This window comes from Hemibagrus wyckioides, linkage group LG06 (assembly GCF_019097595.1).
Source record: "Hemibagrus wyckioides isolate EC202008001 linkage group LG06, SWU_Hwy_1.0, whole genome shotgun sequence".
NCBI lineage: Eukaryota > Metazoa > Chordata > Actinopteri > Siluriformes > Bagridae > Hemibagrus > Hemibagrus wyckioides.
The window spans coordinates 29867901-29886928 of NC_080715.1; the positions used below are offsets into that span (position 1 = coordinate 29867901).

The window sequence follows — 19028 nt, forward strand, 5'->3', positions numbered from 1 at the left end:
TGCACGTGGGGAGTGAAGGCTGGCCCGTGTGATCTGATCCAACAGACGAGCTACTGTTGCTCAAATTGCTGAAGAAGTTAATGCTGGTTCTGATAGAAAGCTGTCAGAATACACAGTGTATAATGGGTCAGGGCTGTTTTGGCAGCAAAAGGGGGACCGACACAATATTAGGCAGGTGGTCATTATGTTATGCCTATGATATATTTGTTCATCCTCTAGCAAGATACAAAACTCTTATTCCACAGGTTTCCCAAATGGTCTGTGCAAAACAGCAGTATGAATTTTCTCCCTAAGCCTTGACCTCTATTTTTAATTCTAATTTGTATTTTAGTACTAGTGTAACATTTTGTAGATTGTGAGGATAGGGAAGTGTTAGCTTAGTGTTTAAGGCATTGAACCACTAATCAGAAGGTTATGAGTTCAAATCCTAAGTCCACCAAGCTGACACTGCTGTGCACTTGAGCAAGGCCCTTAATGCTCAGTTGTGTATAGAAATTCTAAGGCCCTCTGTTTAAGGGCATCTTCTAAATGCTGTAAATGTACGTGTGAAACATACACAGAGTGTGTGTAAGCGACCAAATTAATGGAATATTCTTTGCACCGACTTTCCAGTCTGTTGGAAAGTGTTTGTTCTTATACGAAAATAATCCTTGTGAGTGCGCATGCAGAAACAGCAGTATTGCACACGCACTCTCCTGCGTATCTTAGGTGCATCTGGAGGCATAATAAAGACATTCACTGCATGGCATGTCAGAGCCAAAACAGCCCTGTCCGTCTGGTTTCCAAGTGGAGCTGCAAAATGTTTAGCGATTTCACGCACAGCAGTGTTGACAAACAGACTGACAAGCTCAGTCTCGCATTCAGAAGAATTTACTAGTATAGAAAATCTTTTAAAGGCTACATGAGAGGATGTGTAATAAGAAACCAGTGTAGAATAGTAGAGAAACATTAAAGTTGAAGAGTATCTATCTATCTATCTATCTATCTATCTATCTATCTATCTATCTATCTATCTATCTGTCTGTCTGTCTGTCTGTCTGTCTGTCTGTCTGTCTATCTATCTATCTATCTATCTATCTATCTATCTATCTATCTATCTGTCTGTCTGTCTGTCTGGAAGCCTAGCAACACCAAATCTCATACTTGTTACCTGAAACCAGTTGTTAAAATGTAGATTTGAAATAAATTTGGTGTCGATTTGTTTTTGCAGACGATTACGTGTTATTTTGGTCCTATCAGCAAAAGAATCTAGTGACACTGAGTGTTTAGCATAGAATACTGACAGGTTTGCCTTCTCAGGTTTTAATGATAGGGGTGGAGTGAAGAGTCCTTGGATAACAAGAGCGTGGATAACAAGACAGACAGAGGAGTTCATGTAAACACATCAAGGTGGAAACTTTGTTTTTTTGGGTTCTTTTCAGTCATTTATACACTTCTCCATAAATCTTCCCACTACAGTAACCACCAAAATAATGAAAACCACTTCCAGAATTTTTGTGGTACCTCATCATATTTACACCATCTTTACAAAGATCTTGTAATGGGAACTATTTAAACTGGAGCATATAGTTCTTCTAGCATTAGCTACTCATTAGACTCGGGTAAATTACACAATTAGTTCCATGAAACATGGAATTTCTGTGCAAAAACAAGATCTGCTGCCTAGTTCCTTCATTTCCCTCAGTAAAAGAGTACCGAAACTGAAAATGTAGACATGTTACCTGTTGAATCATGTTTCTTGTCAGAATGACTAAGAATAACATGAATGGAGTAGTATGAGTAAACAGAAATTACCCTGGCTTACATGAAGAAGCTAATCACAGGATAAAAGAGAGCTAACCTTGAAAGACATAAACACATAGATGCAGACTGCGAGGGACGATGATGTTTTTACGTCAATATTTAGGTACTCTCGGAATAGCTGTGTCTTCAGGCGGTACATGAAGGCCAAGAGAGCATCTTCAAAACAAATGATGTTCTTTCCTCCTATTGTTGAACTATGAGTATGAAGAGACTGGTGTTAGGCTTTAGTGATATGTATGAGGGTAATAACATAATAATCAAAGATGTGTCTCCATGATTTGGATCATTTGGAGTTAATAGTGCAAGCTGGTAGGCTGGGAGGCAAAGAGCATACAGTGCACCTCATGTTCATGTGGGTTTCCTTAGGTTTCTCCATTCCTTCTAAAAACTTGCCTAGATGGACTGACTATAGGATAAACTGACTCAAGGTGTGAATGGTGCCCTGTGATAAACTAGCAATACACAACAGTGTTTCTGGGATAAGTAAAATAAATCCTCCTGGATTATCATTAATGATAATATTATTATTAATGAGGAATGAAAGTCATGTATTGACCCTGACAAGTGGGAAAAGGGATTCACCTCATATGGCTCAAGCTTTCCCCATCAACACACATCAACAAGTTGCTCAAAACAGGAGCAATTGGGTTTGCTTCTGTGGCTAATGACTTCCTTCCTTATAAAATAATAAGCTTCCTGAAGGCAGTTGAAAAGAAATTTACTATGCCTGTGGGAATCTACAGAAAATCTCAATTTACAAAGCCTTTGTTCTGGCCCAATAATACCACAAATCATTCAAAGAAGGATTAAAAGTTCTTGAATACTGGGTATGTAGCATGAGCCTATGCTATTCTTATTAGTGTGAAAGACAACCTCAGTGCTGGACTCATAGGCATAGTTTTCATCCCTGTAGTACTACCGGTGAGTATCTGAGGTTTGTCATCCAGAATGTTCAGACCTGTATAGTTTTAAAACCCTCCAGCAGTAGAATATCCCATCCGTAATCACTTTATCCTGGTCATGGTTGAGGAGGAGTCGGACCCTATCCCAGAAACACTAGGAGGATGCAGGAAGACAGCCAGGATAGGACACCGGTATATTATAAGGCACCATGAACACACACCAACATTCAAACTCTCCTAGACATAGTTTACCATAGCCAAATTACACTGTTAAACTTTCAAATCCGATCGATCAGATGGTGGTGATTCAGTTTCAGCATGGCTCTGATACTTACAGTGTGAATCACAGGTCTAAATAAATGTGCTCATTCTAATACATTAACAGTTCTATACACTAACAGTAACATACACAGGGACATACACCGATCAGGCATAACATTATGACCATCTGCTTAATATTGTGTCTTATCTTATCTTAAGAAATGACTGTTTATAGCTGCTATAACGCAAGTGATAACAGGAACCTATTTATGTAGATGTCCCACAACATCAAAAGTAACTATAAGCATAGAGCATACTGTCGTTTTTAAAAATAGCACTGGAATATTAAAATAAGAATAAAACACTTCAGGGTGTACTGTTTGTTTTGGAAAATACACACTGCTCCATTGGCTGCAATACATCTTCCCCCAAACCCATCGCTGATTATTTTCCTAGAACAGCACACTCTCTAATGTTTTATACCATGTATTTTACAAACAACCCAAATCCATAATCACATTCTAATGAGATTATTGTTGGGTCTGGTTCTCAGATGATCTGTTTAGCTGGTACAGTCTGTGTTTTGGGTTTTATGTTCCTGTCTGTTTATTTGTATTCAGCCTTTGCTGGATATTTAGTACAGCACAGCTGTGTAGTATCATAACCCCCCCATCCCACTTTAAAAAAAAAAAAAAATTTACACTATATTTCCTGGGACATTAACTTTGAATAGAATATCACTTAAGTGTGTATGGCCCAGAGCATAATGGGTGATTGAATGGAAAAATATGGCTAGGTTATAAATATGGTCTATTTTGATCAGGGAAAGTGAGGAGAAATAAAGGAGCAGGGAGGGAGAAAAGACAAAAAAAAAGGAGGGCAATGTCGTGCTAGCCTGAAGGTCGCCAGAGACATTTGAGGGGTTGTTTATTCATTCTGAGAAAAAAAGGCCTTTGACAAAGATGGATGATAAGCCTGTTTAACTAGCAAAATTTTTCCTTTTTTTTCAATCCATCCATCCCTATACCTGACTCCTTAAATAAAATCCGACAAGGACAATTTGGGCTTCTTTTTTTATTATCATTCTTTAAAATTCCTACACAGTGAAATTATTTAAATGTATAATTAGCAAACGTCATGAATTAGTCCTTCTACAGCAGTCTGCAAAACAAACAAGTAGTCTATAGGACAAAATAATTATGCTTCTGCACAGACCTGGGGAAATGGCTTTCTGGAAGATATTTCTGGAAAAAAAATATATTACATCTTTTAATAACTCAGTTCTAACATCACAGAAACATTAGGCATCTCAAAGCACCATTTCCTTCGATTCCCTTTTCCCTTCTTCTTCTTTTCATCAAGAAGACATTTGTGTACACTACTGGATGGATGGATGCATCAAATTATGCTTTCAATTATTCTATGAGTCTTTTCACGTCAGAAAGAGAGCCCAAAGAGTTCAAGAAAGCAGGTATCGATGTGATGAAGAAATCCTTACTGACTTCTCACTTGGTCATAATCTATGGAAATGACTTTGAATTAAATGACTATGTACTTGGTTCTATCACCAGGCCATTTACTTTGCTATTTTCTGAAATACAAATACAGCAATAACTCGAGTGAAAACACCTAATAAACTTGCCAAGACAAAGGTGATGAAGAATGAAAGAGAGGCATACTTTCGTTGTCATACCAATGCAAAGGACACTGAAGGTTTGATACCAAACACGTCTAAACACGTTTCCTCCATTTCAAAAGAAACCTGAGAAAGTGGCATCTGATGATCAGATCTTTAGTTACGGTACTTCCTGGTACTCATATATCCACAGTAGCCCAGCAGGTAGCATTGCTGCAAGGCCCTGAATTTGATCCTTACTTTTGGTTACTCTTTGTTCCCAATGTGGCTCTCAATTTTCTTCCCCAAACCATGCCACCAGGTGAGTTGACCCCAAGGTGCCCTGTTTTAGACTACTGCCCCAATCAGTGTGCATTAGTGTGCACCCTGGATAAGCCTCACATCCCCTACAACCGGGATAATGCTTGAACAATTTAAGCACGATCACATAGTCACCTAATTTCAACAACTATATAGTATATAGTACTATATAGTAGAAGTCATTGGTTGTGTGTTAGAGCTGTATAATGTAACGCCTTGAATCCTTCCCTAGCGTTTAGGTTTGGATAAATGGGAATGTTACACTGCCCTCTAGTGGCGGAATTCCTGAAATAAGCTTTCCTGTTTTCTCGTCTCCTCCATACATGTAATATGGATATTAAAAAAAGAAAAAAAAAAGAAAAAGAAAAAGAGCTTTCTGTCTAAACAATCAGTATCAACAAAATATTTGATGTTACACTATCTAGACTGATCCAAGCAACTTTTCACTATTCGTTTGCAATCTTCATTACTTTTGTCTCTGCAGTTTCGTTTCTTCTCTTTTCTCTCTTTCTATTTTTTAAATGGCCTGTTACTGATATGTTTAATAATGTAATCATTTCATGGATTTGCATAACATCAGGGTTAAAGCATTGACTTTATCTTTCTGGCCTTTTTTTTAAATGAAAGATGCAAAGAATACCTATTCATCACTGCTCTCTCTCTCTCTCTCTCTCTCTCTCTGTTTTCCCTCTCTGTGTGTCTGTTTCTCTCTGTCTGTCTCTCTCTCTGTTTTCCCTCTCTCTGTCTCTCTTTCTCTCGGTTTCCCTCTCTGTCTGTCTGTCTGTCTGTCTCTCTCTCTCTCTCTCTCTCTCTCTCTGGTCCTCTTTGTTTATGTATTTGTTTCAGGCATGTTTTCTCATAAAGATAGAAGATAAAAAGATTTTTAAAAAAAACAAAAAAAAAACAACTTTACTGATCCCACAGTGGGGAAATTTAATTGTCACAGCAGTTCAACAGACAGTTAATGTGCAGGTTTTTAACCTACAGATAGAAAGAGAGAAAATTTAAAAAGACAGATAGTAAAAGAAAATTGTAAAAATTAACTTATTAATTATTATATAATTGTATATATATATAATTTATATACTTATATAATTAATAATTATTAATTATTAAGAAAATAAATAAATAAACAATATCGCACAATACAAATAATAACAAACTAATAACAATACAAATAGTAAAAGAAAGTAAGATAATATAAAATTACAAAATATAAAAAATGATAAAATATAAAATTATAAAATGGTAAAATATTGCACATAGGAGCATCACAGTAATGCAGTGTTGTAAAGTCTGACAGCCGCTGGTATGATGCTCTTTGTTTAGATATGTTCTTTAAGAAACTTTGTAAACACTCATGAAGGAAAGGGGGATGAATAAATCCCTACACAATCACAACTTCTTTTCTTTTTTTTTTTTTGCATAAATGCATTTTGGCTCCATGTTGTACCACTACAAAATGGGGAAAAGGTTAAAGGAGGGTGAATACTTATGCAGCACAGTTTATACTGTATAAATACCTATTGTAGGTGATAGAGCTAAAGGAGAAGAAGCAGTGCTTGGTGTTATCTCATATCCACAGGGGTATATCCAGCGAGGTAAACAAGCCATGCGAGAAGAAATGTATTCCAGTGATAATACATTAAATCGCTATCATTACGGCCGGTAGAGGGCGATAACGGGACGGGGATAATGGCGGACTGTTACCATGGTTACATATGTTGTTAAGCGGATAAGTGATTTGTTGTTAGCTATCTAGCTTTTCGGGAGCTACTGAGCTAACTAGGCGAATTGTGTAAAAACGATAGACAACTTAACGGAAAAGATTTATGCAACACTGGTATTTTAATCTTACAATCAAGGTAAAGTACTGTTTATTCGGCGCGGTAGTTAGCCCGCTAGGTCACACCAGAAGAAACTTGAGCATTAGCCGCTGAAATGCACACAGGCCGAATACCGAATGGTTCATGACTTTGTGTGTAGGTGCACTATGTAGTGTGTGAAGTAATAGCGCTGTGTGGCGCGCTAAACGTGAACCAGAGAGCAATTTGGGATACGGCCTTGAGCTTAAAGCGAAGCTGCTTGCTAGCTAGCTTTGGATACACAGCGGTTAAACCGATTAACACTAAAATACGTAATTAAACGGTCACACGAATTACATTCACAGTTTAGCAATGAAGACATTTTCTGTTAAACTTAAAGATCCACTGCTAGTCTAACAGTGTTAAATATTGGAGCAAAAAAAAAAAAAAGCAGCTGAGCCCTAAAATGAAAAAGTATGGCTTTTGTAACTGTATTGATAGTGTATGGATCATTAAAAGTTCCTGAAAAGTCTTTCTGAGGTCTGCTTGCTTTTTGAAGGTAACTTGGAGCTCTAGTGGTCATCTCTGAGTGGAGGGATTATGTCCGGAGACCTGGTCGGGGTTTGGGACGTGGCCCTGAGTGATGGGGTTCACAAGATTGAATTTGAACACGGCACAACCACGGGGAAACGAGTCATCCATGTGGATGGCAAGGTGTGGGAAGTTATAACTGTTACCTGCCTAGATTTAACCGCTCGTTCTAAGAGGATACGCTATATAGCCAAAAGTTTGTGGACACCTGACCGTAACGCTCGGACATGTTCCTTCGTTAGTCTGTTAATGCAAAGTAGGATGTACACACTTGTATATAATGTCTCCTGTTCCAGCATGACAATGCCCCTGTGCACAAAGCCCCCAGCTTTGTGTTAAGGTTGGAGTGGGAAAACTCGGTGTCCTGCACAGATCCCTGACTCTGACTCAATCCCATTAAACACCATTGGGATGATCATCACTGTCTGATCTCACAATGATCTTGTGGCTCAATGATCACTAATCCCCACAGCCATGCTCCAACATGTATTGGAAAGCCTTCAAAGAAAAGTGGTGCTTATTATAAGGGGAGAATAACTGATGTGAGGTGCACAAACTTTTGGTCATATAGTGTAAATATAGTAAATCAACCTTGTTCACAGAAATATAATAACCCCCCAGTGACTAAGTGTATGATATATTTTTGTTCTAACCTATGAGCATATACGTTTGTTCATTTGTTTATCAGGAAGTCCTGAGGAGAGACTGGATGTTCAAGCTGGTCGGCAAGGAGACGTTTTATGTAGGAAGCACAGAAGCAAAGGCCACCATTAATATTGATGCTGTAAGTGGGTTTGCCTACGAATACACACTGGAGATCAATGGCAAGAGCCTGAAGAAATACATGGAGAACCGATCTAAGGTGACAAGCACTTGGCTGCTCAACCTGGACGGTGTAGACTGTAGAGTCGTCCTGGGTGAGAAACCATAATACTTTAATGAACATACAATGCTGTGTTAAGTTCTAAATGACAAACTAAGAGTTTTACAAGGGTAATAAGTTCTTCTGGACAGCTATCAAGCATAATCATGCAAATCCTCAAGTCCCAAGATGGCAGTTTATTTGCTTTTCTAGCTAAAATCCTTGACCATTTTTATCAGATGTGCCTTCCAACAGTCAGAAACTGACACTGATAAAGGAGTGACGCACAGTGGTGTATGGAAAAATATAAATTTAGCCTCTAACTCTAAAGTTGGTGTGTCTAATAAAGTGTCCAGTAAGTTACATGTTGTTTAAATGCACTGAGATATCATAAGTCTGAGACAAAGTTTTGATAAAGTTGCAATCAGGGATTCCCAAACTTTAGGGTTGAGTGGAAGTTTTATTATTAAAACATTGTGGTGGTAGCATCATGGCATGAGCATCTTTTTCATCAGCAGGGACTGGGAAACATCCAACAGGGCAACTCTGAACATGGCTACATATTAAAGCTACACTGGACTGGTTTATGACTAAGAACCGGAGAATGTTAGACTGGTCCAGTCAAAACCCAGAGTGCACACAAACAAAAATATTTAGCATGTTCACACATTTCACTTTCACTAAAACATTGCAGAACAACTTTTACATTCCAACAAGCTTCAGTTGTTTCCTCCAGAAGGAGACTTTCTGCCAGGACTGGTTAAGGCAGATGCCATTGAAGGCTCAGGGACTTTCCAAACTGTTTGCGGTACTAGTTGAGAGAAGTCTGTGCTGGGCTTTTAAATGACTTTTGCATTGTGTTGTTGGTGAATAAGAAGAGGAAACTGCAGTCATGAGTGAAAATGAGTGTGGCTACATTTTACTGCAGTTGTTATCATCAAAACTTCAACACGTCAGTAATTAACTTGAATTGCTCTCTCTCTCTCTCTCTCTCTCTCTCTCTCTCTCTCTCGCTCTCTCTCTCTCTCAACAGAAAAAGACACCATGGACATTTGGTGCAATGGGCAGAAAATGGAGACAGCCGTAAGTATGTGCTAGAGAGAGAGAATGGGAATGCTGAAAGGCACGAACATTCATAAATACATAAACCCAGAATAAGCTACAGTGTGAATAAACAGATTAATGTTTGCACTCTTTTTAACATGTTGAAATTTCCTCACTAACCCGGATTCTGATTTCTGACTACAGGGGGAATTTGTGGAAGATGGCACAGAGACGCACTTCACTCTGGGAGACCATGACTGCTGCATTAAGGCCGTGAGCAGCGGCAGGAGGAGAGACGGCATCATCCACACGCTCCTGGTGGACGGCAACGAAATGGCCGAGGTCACCGAATGATCGTCTGAAAATCCTGTGTCGTAGGAAGTTGCGGTTTTGACCCTCGTGTTCTTCACTACAGTGCTCCTCATACTGACTCAGGCCATCTCTTTAGAATGTAAAGCAATACAGATGTGACATTTAGTATAAATCTGTAGTACATTCCCAGTAATCATGGCACTAAGAATTAAAAAAAAAAAACGGTGTCCATAGGTGCACTCTTCTGGGAATAAGGCACCCACTAAAATCTGATTTTAAGTGACCTCATGTACTCTACAGTATATATGTGGACACCTGACTGTCACACCTAAATGTATTCCTACCTCCAAACTGTTGCCACAAAGCTGGAAGCAGAAAATTGTATACAATGCCATTGTATGCTGTAGCATTAAATTTCCTTTCACTGGAACTAAGAAGCTTAAACCAGTTCCAGCATGACAGTGTCCCTGTGCACACAGCAAGTGTGTTAAAGTTAGAATGGAAGAACTCAGGTGTCCTGCACAGGACTCTGACTCAGCCCCATTGAACACTATTTTGGAATAAACTGGAACACTGACTGCACCTCACATCAGTGGCTGATCTAATTAAGGATCTTTTGGCTAAATGAACACAAATCCCAACAACCACGCTCCAACATCTAGTGGAAATCCTTCCCAGAAGAGTGAAGCTTATTATAATAGCTAAATCTGGGGACTATACAGTATTCAGAATGGTACATATGGTGCGATGTTCAGGTGTCCACAAACATTTGAGTGCAGGTATGTGTTATTAAGGCACCTGTTTAAAGCCATGGCTTAAGGTGCCAATCATGGCTCCAGCTTGAAACGTAAGCATATCAGACCCAGTAGACCTGCTGTTAACGATTAGCCGAAATGGTATTTCCTAGCTCATGTGATTTTTATGGGGTTCGTCATGATTCCTAAAATAACACATTGTATTATGTGCACACATTCACCAGCAGTGAAGCAAAGAATGAGAAACTTCACACAGATGAGAATGCATTGTTGAAATTAGACAATCCAGACATTCAGTTTTAACAGTGGAGAGTTCAGGACAATAAAATGGAGCTGCTACACTTCTGGATAGACTTACCTTTATGTGTGGTGGCATCACTGCTTGCATCCTTAAAGACCAACATGAACCACATATGAACTACAGGTGTTTAGAACATTGCTTTAAGTACTTTTAAAGGTCCCAGCCACCATCTCCTGGCGGTAACATTCCTGTGGAAGTGCACTTGGAAGTCAGTGTCACTGTAGATAGGAGGGCTAGAGTATTTACAGACTTTCCAAATTCAGTGTTTGGCAATTCTCTGTGTTAAAACTTGCTTTGAGCGGTTCTTTATGAAAGGTTTAGGGATTGTTATGTATTCATTTGGCAGAATGTAAAATTGTAAAGTGCCTACATGTCTCCAAAACATCTCTGATAAATCCTATAAAAGGGTTATTAGGAATATTAAAAAAAATGGAAATGATTTTTTCTTTCCAAATCAGGAAGACTGCAAGACTTCAACATCAGCCCTTTGCCATAGTGTTCTTATATTTAAAACTATGTGCAGTAATGTGATTCTAAATGTGGCTCAACAAAATTAGTACTTGTGTGTTTGTGTTACAAATTAAATCTCTCTATATATCCAATTTGCTGGCTCATTCATTCCACACACACACACACACACATGCGCGTCTGACATAAACCCATTGAAAAAATGAAGCCAGATACGGAATATGAAATCCATTACATTTTTACTGCTGTAATTAAAAGACACACCAGAAAACACTACACAATTTCAACCCATCACCTAATCGGCAAAATTATCTATTATAATATTGAAAATGAAAAATAAAACTTCCCAGCTTTAGCTTCCCAAAAGTGCAATCAAAAATCCTACATAAATCTGCATATTATTTTGAGTTGCTCTTTTATAAAATATTTAAAATAATATAGAAAATTTATAAAAAATAATATGTCTGCAGTCCTTAGTCCCACCTTCATTCATTTTCTTACTACATGTACCATTTCTAATGTGGAAAAAAAAGAGAATAAGACAGATTTATTATTAAATATCATTAGAATACGTCTAACCTACTCGTATAACTATAGTCTCTGAATTTGTCAGCCCTTATCTAATTTCCACGAAACTGAAACAGATGCAGTAACCTCTAAAGTAAAAACAAACCAGAAAAGAAAACCTGACAGCTCATAGTATCCTAAAGAGGATTATCAACATGTACACCAGGATATCCTGCTTCTGCTAATTAAAATGTTTTGTTGAGATCATATTGTGTAATTTAATTCCAGTTTTTTCCCCCTTAAAACCATTTATTTTTTTCAATCACGTCCGTGTTTTTACAAAGTGCAGATACAATCCTTCGTTTTTAGTACAATATTAAAGCTCTGTTTTAAGCTCACTGAATTAAATACTGGCTTGATCAATTTACTGCTGTAACAGTGTTTGGTTAGAGTTAGTGAGCATTAAGTTTCATTTCTGCCATTTCTGTCTTTAATTAAATTTGAATGAGGCTTTGGTGATCGGTGAATGTAATGTAAAACATTATATTAATTTTAACAGAACACTTTAATGGAAAATGCAGGGTTTAGCTAAAACAAAACTAAATATAAGATTCTTTGCCTTGTTTTGTGCAAGTAATAAGGAACTCAGGATAGGCCTGTTGGCCATTGAAGATGATGTGGGTGTCTCTCCCATCAGTCACACTGTCATAACAAACCAGAGGGTCCCTTCCGATTGGAGGAGGCACAATCAGGTCTGGTGAACCATGTGTGTCTGTCCCAGTGAGCACCTGAGCTTCAATGATGTACAAATACTCCTCTTCATTCTCCGGCCACAGGGATGTTACTTTGCGCAAGTCACTAGTGAAGTATATTCCAGCTCCACCCCTTTGTGCTGGGGTAAAGAAAGGAAGATAGATAGATAGATAGATAGATAGATAGATAGATAGATAGATAGATAGATAGATAGATAGATAGATAGATAGATAGATAGATAGATAGATAGATAGATAGATAGATAGATAGATAGATAGATAGACGGTCACATTATCAACTATCAAGAGAAAGTAACATGAACAGAACTGAATTTTTGGTGTATTTCCATCACTTTTTTCCCCAAAGTTTTTTTGTATAACAATTAAAAGTATAAAATGTTCAATCAGTAAGTGGACTTGCTTGGTTAAGCTGCTTCTTGGCTTACAAGTGTTACAAGACAAATGTGCCTTAACTAGAGTAATCCAGATCGGCCTTGTCTAGATTTTGTTCTTCCACAGCAGGGTATTTTGATAACATTTTCGACCTGAGAAATTGGGAAATATCCCATTCAGTACAGCAATGGTGGCTTTATACCTTTAGGTGGTGCGTATTCTCTCTGGAAGCCCACTCTGCAGGTCAGATCACAGAACTGAGCGTTCACACACTGGTACAATCGCTTTGGTTGAGCTTGTATACGTTTGCAGTTCAAGTCGAAGAGCTCCTTCAGAACAGGGTTCTCGATTTTTTCCACCTACAAGCAACCAAAAAAATCGATCTCTATTAAGTCTGAGCAATTTTTAAATGGTATTATGAGCAATTAAACATTTGATTATGATCATTTATCATTTTTAACCTAAGTACAAGGACATGAGCGAAACATTTCATAGCTTACCTTTACAACTCTGAGTTTAAATTTTTCAAAGAATTTCATCTTATCTTTCTTGTCCCACTCAATTAGGGGAGTCTTCTTATATAATTTGTTTGCTAGTATAGGCAAAGGAGACTAATTATACATTTACATATGCAACGAAACACAAACGTTGACAATGTGTGTATTGTCAAATTATACAATACATTACAGAAAACATACACATCCTGTCAATCTGTTGTCCTTGCCCCAAATTATCCAAATCGCCCAGCATTTCTTTCTCTTCACTGTGAGCAAAGTCCTCTTGGGCCTGACATAACATGGCTTCCACCTCCACCGCTGCACAATGGACACCAACAGATTCACCATTGATGATGATGCCTCCTCTGCCTTCTTTAAAGAATTCTGTGATGACAACATTATAATCATGCTGAAGGGACATCAGCCTTTCATGATCCTTCTGGCTCAGGTGCATAATATTATTATTATTTATTTGCACACAGCCAGAGTGTATATGCAGGATCTTGTATAACCACATTTTGGCCTCTCTTAGTGCCTCTGGAGAGGGGGCAATGATCTCAACAGCAGGTTCTTTTCTAATGTCCGGACTGTCGTGAAAACCCGGACCTGTCAGAAAAATAAAAAGTGGGGTTGGGAACAATTACTTATTATTCATTTTAATGGTACGGAATCCGTTTATATGCTCTTGATATTTCTTTTCTTTTTTTTTTGTTTGCTATATACTATATAGTACTTCACTTTGTTTTGTCCAAGTGACCATTTGCACCATATCATGCACAACAAGTTAAAAAACAAATAAATAAAAAATGAAAGCCAACCGTTTTGATAAGAATTCTTGTTACTCATTTGTAAGCCAGAAATACCCTAGGAATAAAATATCATACATATATCTTCAAACATTAATCAGCTTTTAAAACTATCACTACCCTCTCTTGACCTTGACCCTTTTTGGGCCGATTCCAAAATCAGATCATTTGCAGGTTACATTGATTCCTCCAGATAAATCCTTATGAACATTTAACCACTTGTTCTTGAAATGTTTCTCTAATGAGAATCATGCACAGACATTATTCCTTTCCTACTTAAAGCAGCAAAGTGATATCAGGAAACCATTATCACTTAGAGGTTTAAAAAAACAAGCAATGAAAAACAATAGTGTCCTCACTTTTGCCATTGGGGCTCCTGGAGTTTTGCAGTCTTGTGCTAGTAGAATCTATTTTCTTCTCAAAAGCCTAAAATACATCAAATACATCATCAACGAATGTACATTCTGACATTTCGTGATGTATAATGCTGTGTTTAATACGGTGTAATACGTTAGAATAAATGGAACCTTAAGTGTACCTTCAGTGTGTCAGTATCCTTTGGAAAAATTACAAAAAATATTTGTATTTTCGGGCCTGTATAGGTTTCAGCAAAGTCCTGTACTGCACCAGTCATAATTTGAGAAACTTCATCTTTTCGAAGGCCAAGGTTGCCCGTCCCAAGAGCAGGAAAGGATATGGATGTGTAACCATCAGAGCTTGCCTTCCAAAGGCATTTTTTTATCCCTGACTGAAGAATCTAGAAAAGACAATGTTTATTTTTTTTTAATTTTTTTTTTTTTATAAGAGGTCAACATTCAAGACAGGAAAGAAAAAAAAGATGGAAGACATGCTGAATTCGCTATCCAAAGAAAAGAAATGAGTGCTATACTGACATGCTATAAACTTCAGACATGCTTAACAGGTAATATATCAGAAATCCAACCTGTTTGACCCATTTGGTTGTTGAACAGACAATGTGGTACACTTCCTTACAGCTCAGGTAAAATCCAGAAGTTGCAATAATGTCACCTTCAGAAGCCAATCCATGTTTAAACTGTTTTATTTCCTCTTGCATCTTCTGGCCAGCTTTTTTCAGTAGAGCACATGAAACCTGCCCGCTTGATAAATTTAAATCTTGGCCTATCGTGTCCACAATGACGTCACTCTATACAAACATAATGAAATGGTCACAGCATTAGAGGCTAACAGTAATGTTAAACTGAAGACAATTAAAGCTTTAAAATACTGGAACATAAATGATGGAAATAGTATTTCTTTACATTGCTATAACCCTCGTGGACTTATTCACCTGGTCATTGTGCTTTATCAGGCTGAGGGGGATCGTGTATTCAGACAATTGCCTTTCAAAGCAATTCTCTGAAAGATGTTGTGTTTAAAAAGATGACTTTTTTCAGATTGATTTTAACAATAAATGGTCACCACACATCCAAACCTATATCTGAGTCAACAGATAAGGTATATTTGACAAAAGTCACAGATATGGCTACATAAAGTTTGACATGACTCAGATGTGTCACACATGTAACCAGATGGTTAAACATCATCTATATACTATATAGGCATAGGTTTGTGGACACCTGAGCATCACACCCATGTGTGGTTCTTCCACAAACTGTTGCCAGAAGGTTGGAAGAGTACAATTGTACAGAATATCATTGTGTGCTGTAGCATTACAATTTCCCTTCATTGGAACTCAAAGTGTTCCAACATGACAATTCCCCCATGCACAAAGCAAAGTGAACTCCATGAAGACATGGTGTGTTAAGGTTTGAGTGGAACTCGAGTGTCCTTCACAGTGCCCTGACTTTAACTCAACCCCATGGAACACCTTTGGGATGAAACACCCCTGGAATGCTGACTGCACTCCAGAAAATGGGATGTTTAACAAACACATGAGTGTAATTAGTCAGGTATCTAAAACCTTTTGACCAGATAGTCTACGTTGTTTTGTAACTTACTGTCTCATTCTCAATGGCATCTTTTTTGAGGCAGAGGGTCACGTTCCCCAGATCCAGACTGGGAAATGGAGACTGGGTTTTTGCATTGACTTGGTTTTTTTTTGGAAGTGGGTCACTTGATCCCAGAAATTGGCAGCAAGCTCTCTCCATCTGATGAACTGATGGACTGTCATTATTCACCAGGCGAACTTCGAGGGTCCTGGCTCCTGGCATGCGTTTTTCACTGCAGTCCTTTACAGTTGTTGCAATGATGTCGGCACATTTTGACAGTGGAAAATTGAAAATTCCTGAGCTTATTGCAGGGATCGCAACAGATTGCATACTGTCATACTCAGCTTTTCTCAAGATGTTCACTATAGTTTTCTCTAAAAGTGCTGATGCTTCCTGAAGTTCTCTCGATGTTGCACCTTTTGATACACAGGGTCCAACGGCATGTATGACCATTTTACAAGGGAGATTTCCAGCTGGGGTGGCAACAACTTTACCTGTGGGGACTTTGCCCACTTGTTTTATGATTTCCTTGCTAGTCTCCTGGATCACACGACCTCCTGCTTGACTCAGAGCTAGAGCGAGGCCTGCACCATGACTTAAATACTCATTAGCTGCATTTACCACTGCATCAACCTTATGTGTAGTAAGATCATCTTTCCACACGGATACCTTCAGATTTTTAGAAATCTGTTTGTGGTACCTAATCTCAGGCACAATATTTGCTTTGCTGTGGGAAAAGGATGAAGCTGCACCATCCTCCACATTGTGAATCTGAGCAGTACATTGAAATTTTCCTTCTAGCGCATAGCAAAATGCAGAGCGACAGTGTTTTAGAACCTCAGCCCCCTCTGGCAGCAACGGAGCAAACCTTTGGTAATCTTCCATGACTAAAGAGAAAAAAAAAGAAAAAGAAGAAAGCATGAGAATAGTTTATTTAAAAAAGGATTTTCATTTGAAAGTTTAACTGGAAGGAAACTGTGGCTTCCTCACTCCACTGGTAGTCATTGACTGATTCTGACTTACACCAGTATTTATTACATATTTATAAAGGTCATTATGTACAGTGTATCTCAGTATATTTCTACAAAACATATAAAGTGTTTTCATTTAAAATTTTGAAACAATTTCAACATGTAGAGGTTTCAGGGATCGCATCAAATAGGAGTAATAGTTTTAACCACTCACTGCTGAATAGTAAACTATGTGTATTGTCTTGTCTATTATGTTGTCTATTAAGGTAATTTTCCTCATATCTAGTTTAATTTAATTTAATTTTCTACAATATTGTGATGAAAATGTAAAGATGGCTTCAACTTTGTAAAGACTGATTGAAAAATATTTATAATGACATGGCATTGGTCGTAACTAAATAGTAAGTGAGATTTTAGAATTCAGTCTATTCATTACAGTAGCAGCAGAACACAGGCTTTAAGCAAATAATGAACATCTACACCTCTCTGCTTTGTACGTGTTTGAACATCCAGAAAAAGGTTCAATAATAAGATTTGAACTAACTCTACATTTATTCTATAGCAGAAGTGCATAGTGAAGATATATGCAATCGCAGGATTGAAGGCGTCTTTCCAGCTCAGTGACTTTGTTGCTAGTTTTGGTGTTTATTTAGACCCCTTTAGTGATGACTTCTATAGGGAATGTTCTGTGAATTTGCTTTGATATCAAGAGCGCTTTGAATGATATTGTCACAAAGCAGTTTTAACGAAGTTCTGAGGTAGATTTACATCCCGAATGAGCAAGCCAGAGGTGACAGTGGCAAGAGAAAAAAGAGACGATATGAGGAAGAAACCTTAAGGTGAACAAGCCTCAAGAGAAAATTGCCTTTTCTATTATATTCTTTTATGTATGACTTTTTATAATATTTTAAGAGTTTATTGTTAGATTTATTGATAAAGAATGTCCAAGAATCAAGATCCTGTGCTCACCTAGATTGTCTGCGATTAATAACTCTCTCTCTCGCTCTCTCGTGCACACTCTTTCTCTCTCTCGCTCCTATTCTTTCTCTCTCTCCCTTGCTCTTTCTCTCTCTCTCTTGTTCCTGCTCTTTCTCTCTCCCTCGCCCTTTCTCTCTCCCTCACCCTTTCTCCCTCTCTCTCTCTCTCTCTCTCTCTCCTGCTCTCTCTCTCTTGCTTTTTCTCTTAATCTCTCTCTCTCTTTCTCTCTCTTGCTCTTTCCCTCTTACTTGCTCCTGCTCTTTCTCTCTCTCTCTCTCCCTCTCTTTCTCTCTCTTTGTCTCCCCCCTCCCCTAGCAGCTTGTCACCAGGAACTACCTGTGCTGTTAAACGAAAATACCTTCCGACCAATCACATTCAAGCATTCAACCCTGCTGTGGTATAAAACATATCATTGTCAATTCTTCTAAAACTCTAATCTAATCTAAGCATCTAATTCAAACGATCGTGTCATATCCAGAACAATGTACATTTATCTCATTTATACAGCTGAAAAGTCCTACAGATACCAAACATAAACAACAACAACTTTCTTTTCTTTTTTTTTTTCTTTTTTTTTTAAATTCTATTTCTTCTAAGGAATTTTAGAAGCAACATGTTGTGGTAAAATGTACCACTCTTTGTATATAGACCACCTTGTTCAATGACAAACAGAGAAGTACAGAGTTTTTCCTAGGGATGAAAACAAACAGACCATCGCAAAACTTCAGCGTCGCACAAACGCGGTTTCGTGAACATTTTGTACTTTTGCAACGAACACGAGGCGCTATGCAGATTTTAGAGCTTCTTATTTAAACTTACCTTGCCTTTGGTCAAGCACAAAAACGACGAGCGAGGGTCACACGACGGTGCAAAAAAATCGAAAGTAAAAGCATTTCCTTGTGAAGCTTCTGGTGCGGAGTTACATTTACAGGAAACCAAGAGCATTTCCTGGTAAATCCCGCCTTCTTGTGTCAAAGAATACACAACAAGACCTATAGCATTCACAATAAAACTACTTGTCAGAATTTATTCTTATTGTTTTTGTCACATTTTACGAGCTTTATATATGAGTATAATGCATGTGCTGTGCTTTAAGCCAAGCTGAGGTTCTCAA

The 19028-nt window shown here is 38.0% G+C and overlaps 2 protein-coding genes across 4 annotated transcripts; one reads left to right on the forward strand and one right to left on the reverse strand.

Moving 5' to 3' along the window:
• Positions 1-6588: 6588 nt before the first annotated feature.
• On the forward strand, positions 6589-11169 carry faima (Fas apoptotic inhibitory molecule a). 2 transcript variants are annotated; one of them, XM_058392750.1, is made up of 5 exons: positions 6589-6767; positions 7267-7421; positions 7987-8215; positions 9194-9243; positions 9409-11168. In XM_058392750.1, exons 2-5 carry the CDS (start codon positions 7308-7310, stop codon positions 9556-9558), a joined length of 543 nt encoding a protein of 180 aa, XP_058248733.1. In that variant the 5' UTR covers positions 6589-6767; positions 7267-7307; the 3' UTR covers positions 9559-11168. The 2 variants fall into 2 exon arrangements, with proteins under 2 accessions (XP_058248733.1, XP_058248735.1); XM_058392752.1 differs by lacking the exon at positions 6589-6767 and adding an exon at positions 6800-7181 and having other exon boundaries at positions 9409-11169.
• Positions 11170-11275: 106 nt separating this feature from the next.
• Positions 11276-18898, reverse strand: parp9 (poly(ADP-ribose) polymerase family member 9). Of its 2 annotated transcripts, none has more exons than XM_058392748.1 (9): positions 18739-18898; positions 15975-16852; positions 14939-15160; positions 14534-14752; positions 14355-14421; positions 13391-13795; positions 13193-13284; positions 12895-13051; positions 11276-12439 (listed from the first exon to the last, which is right to left on the reverse strand). In XM_058392748.1, exons 1-9 carry the CDS (start codon positions 18857-18859, stop codon positions 12147-12149), a joined length of 2454 nt encoding a protein of 817 aa, XP_058248731.1. In that variant the 5' UTR covers positions 18860-18898; the 3' UTR covers positions 11276-12146. The 2 variants fall into 2 exon arrangements, with proteins under 2 accessions (XP_058248731.1, XP_058248732.1); XM_058392749.1 differs by having other exon boundaries at positions 11277-12439; positions 18734-18897.
• Positions 18899-19028: the final 130 nt, after the last annotated feature.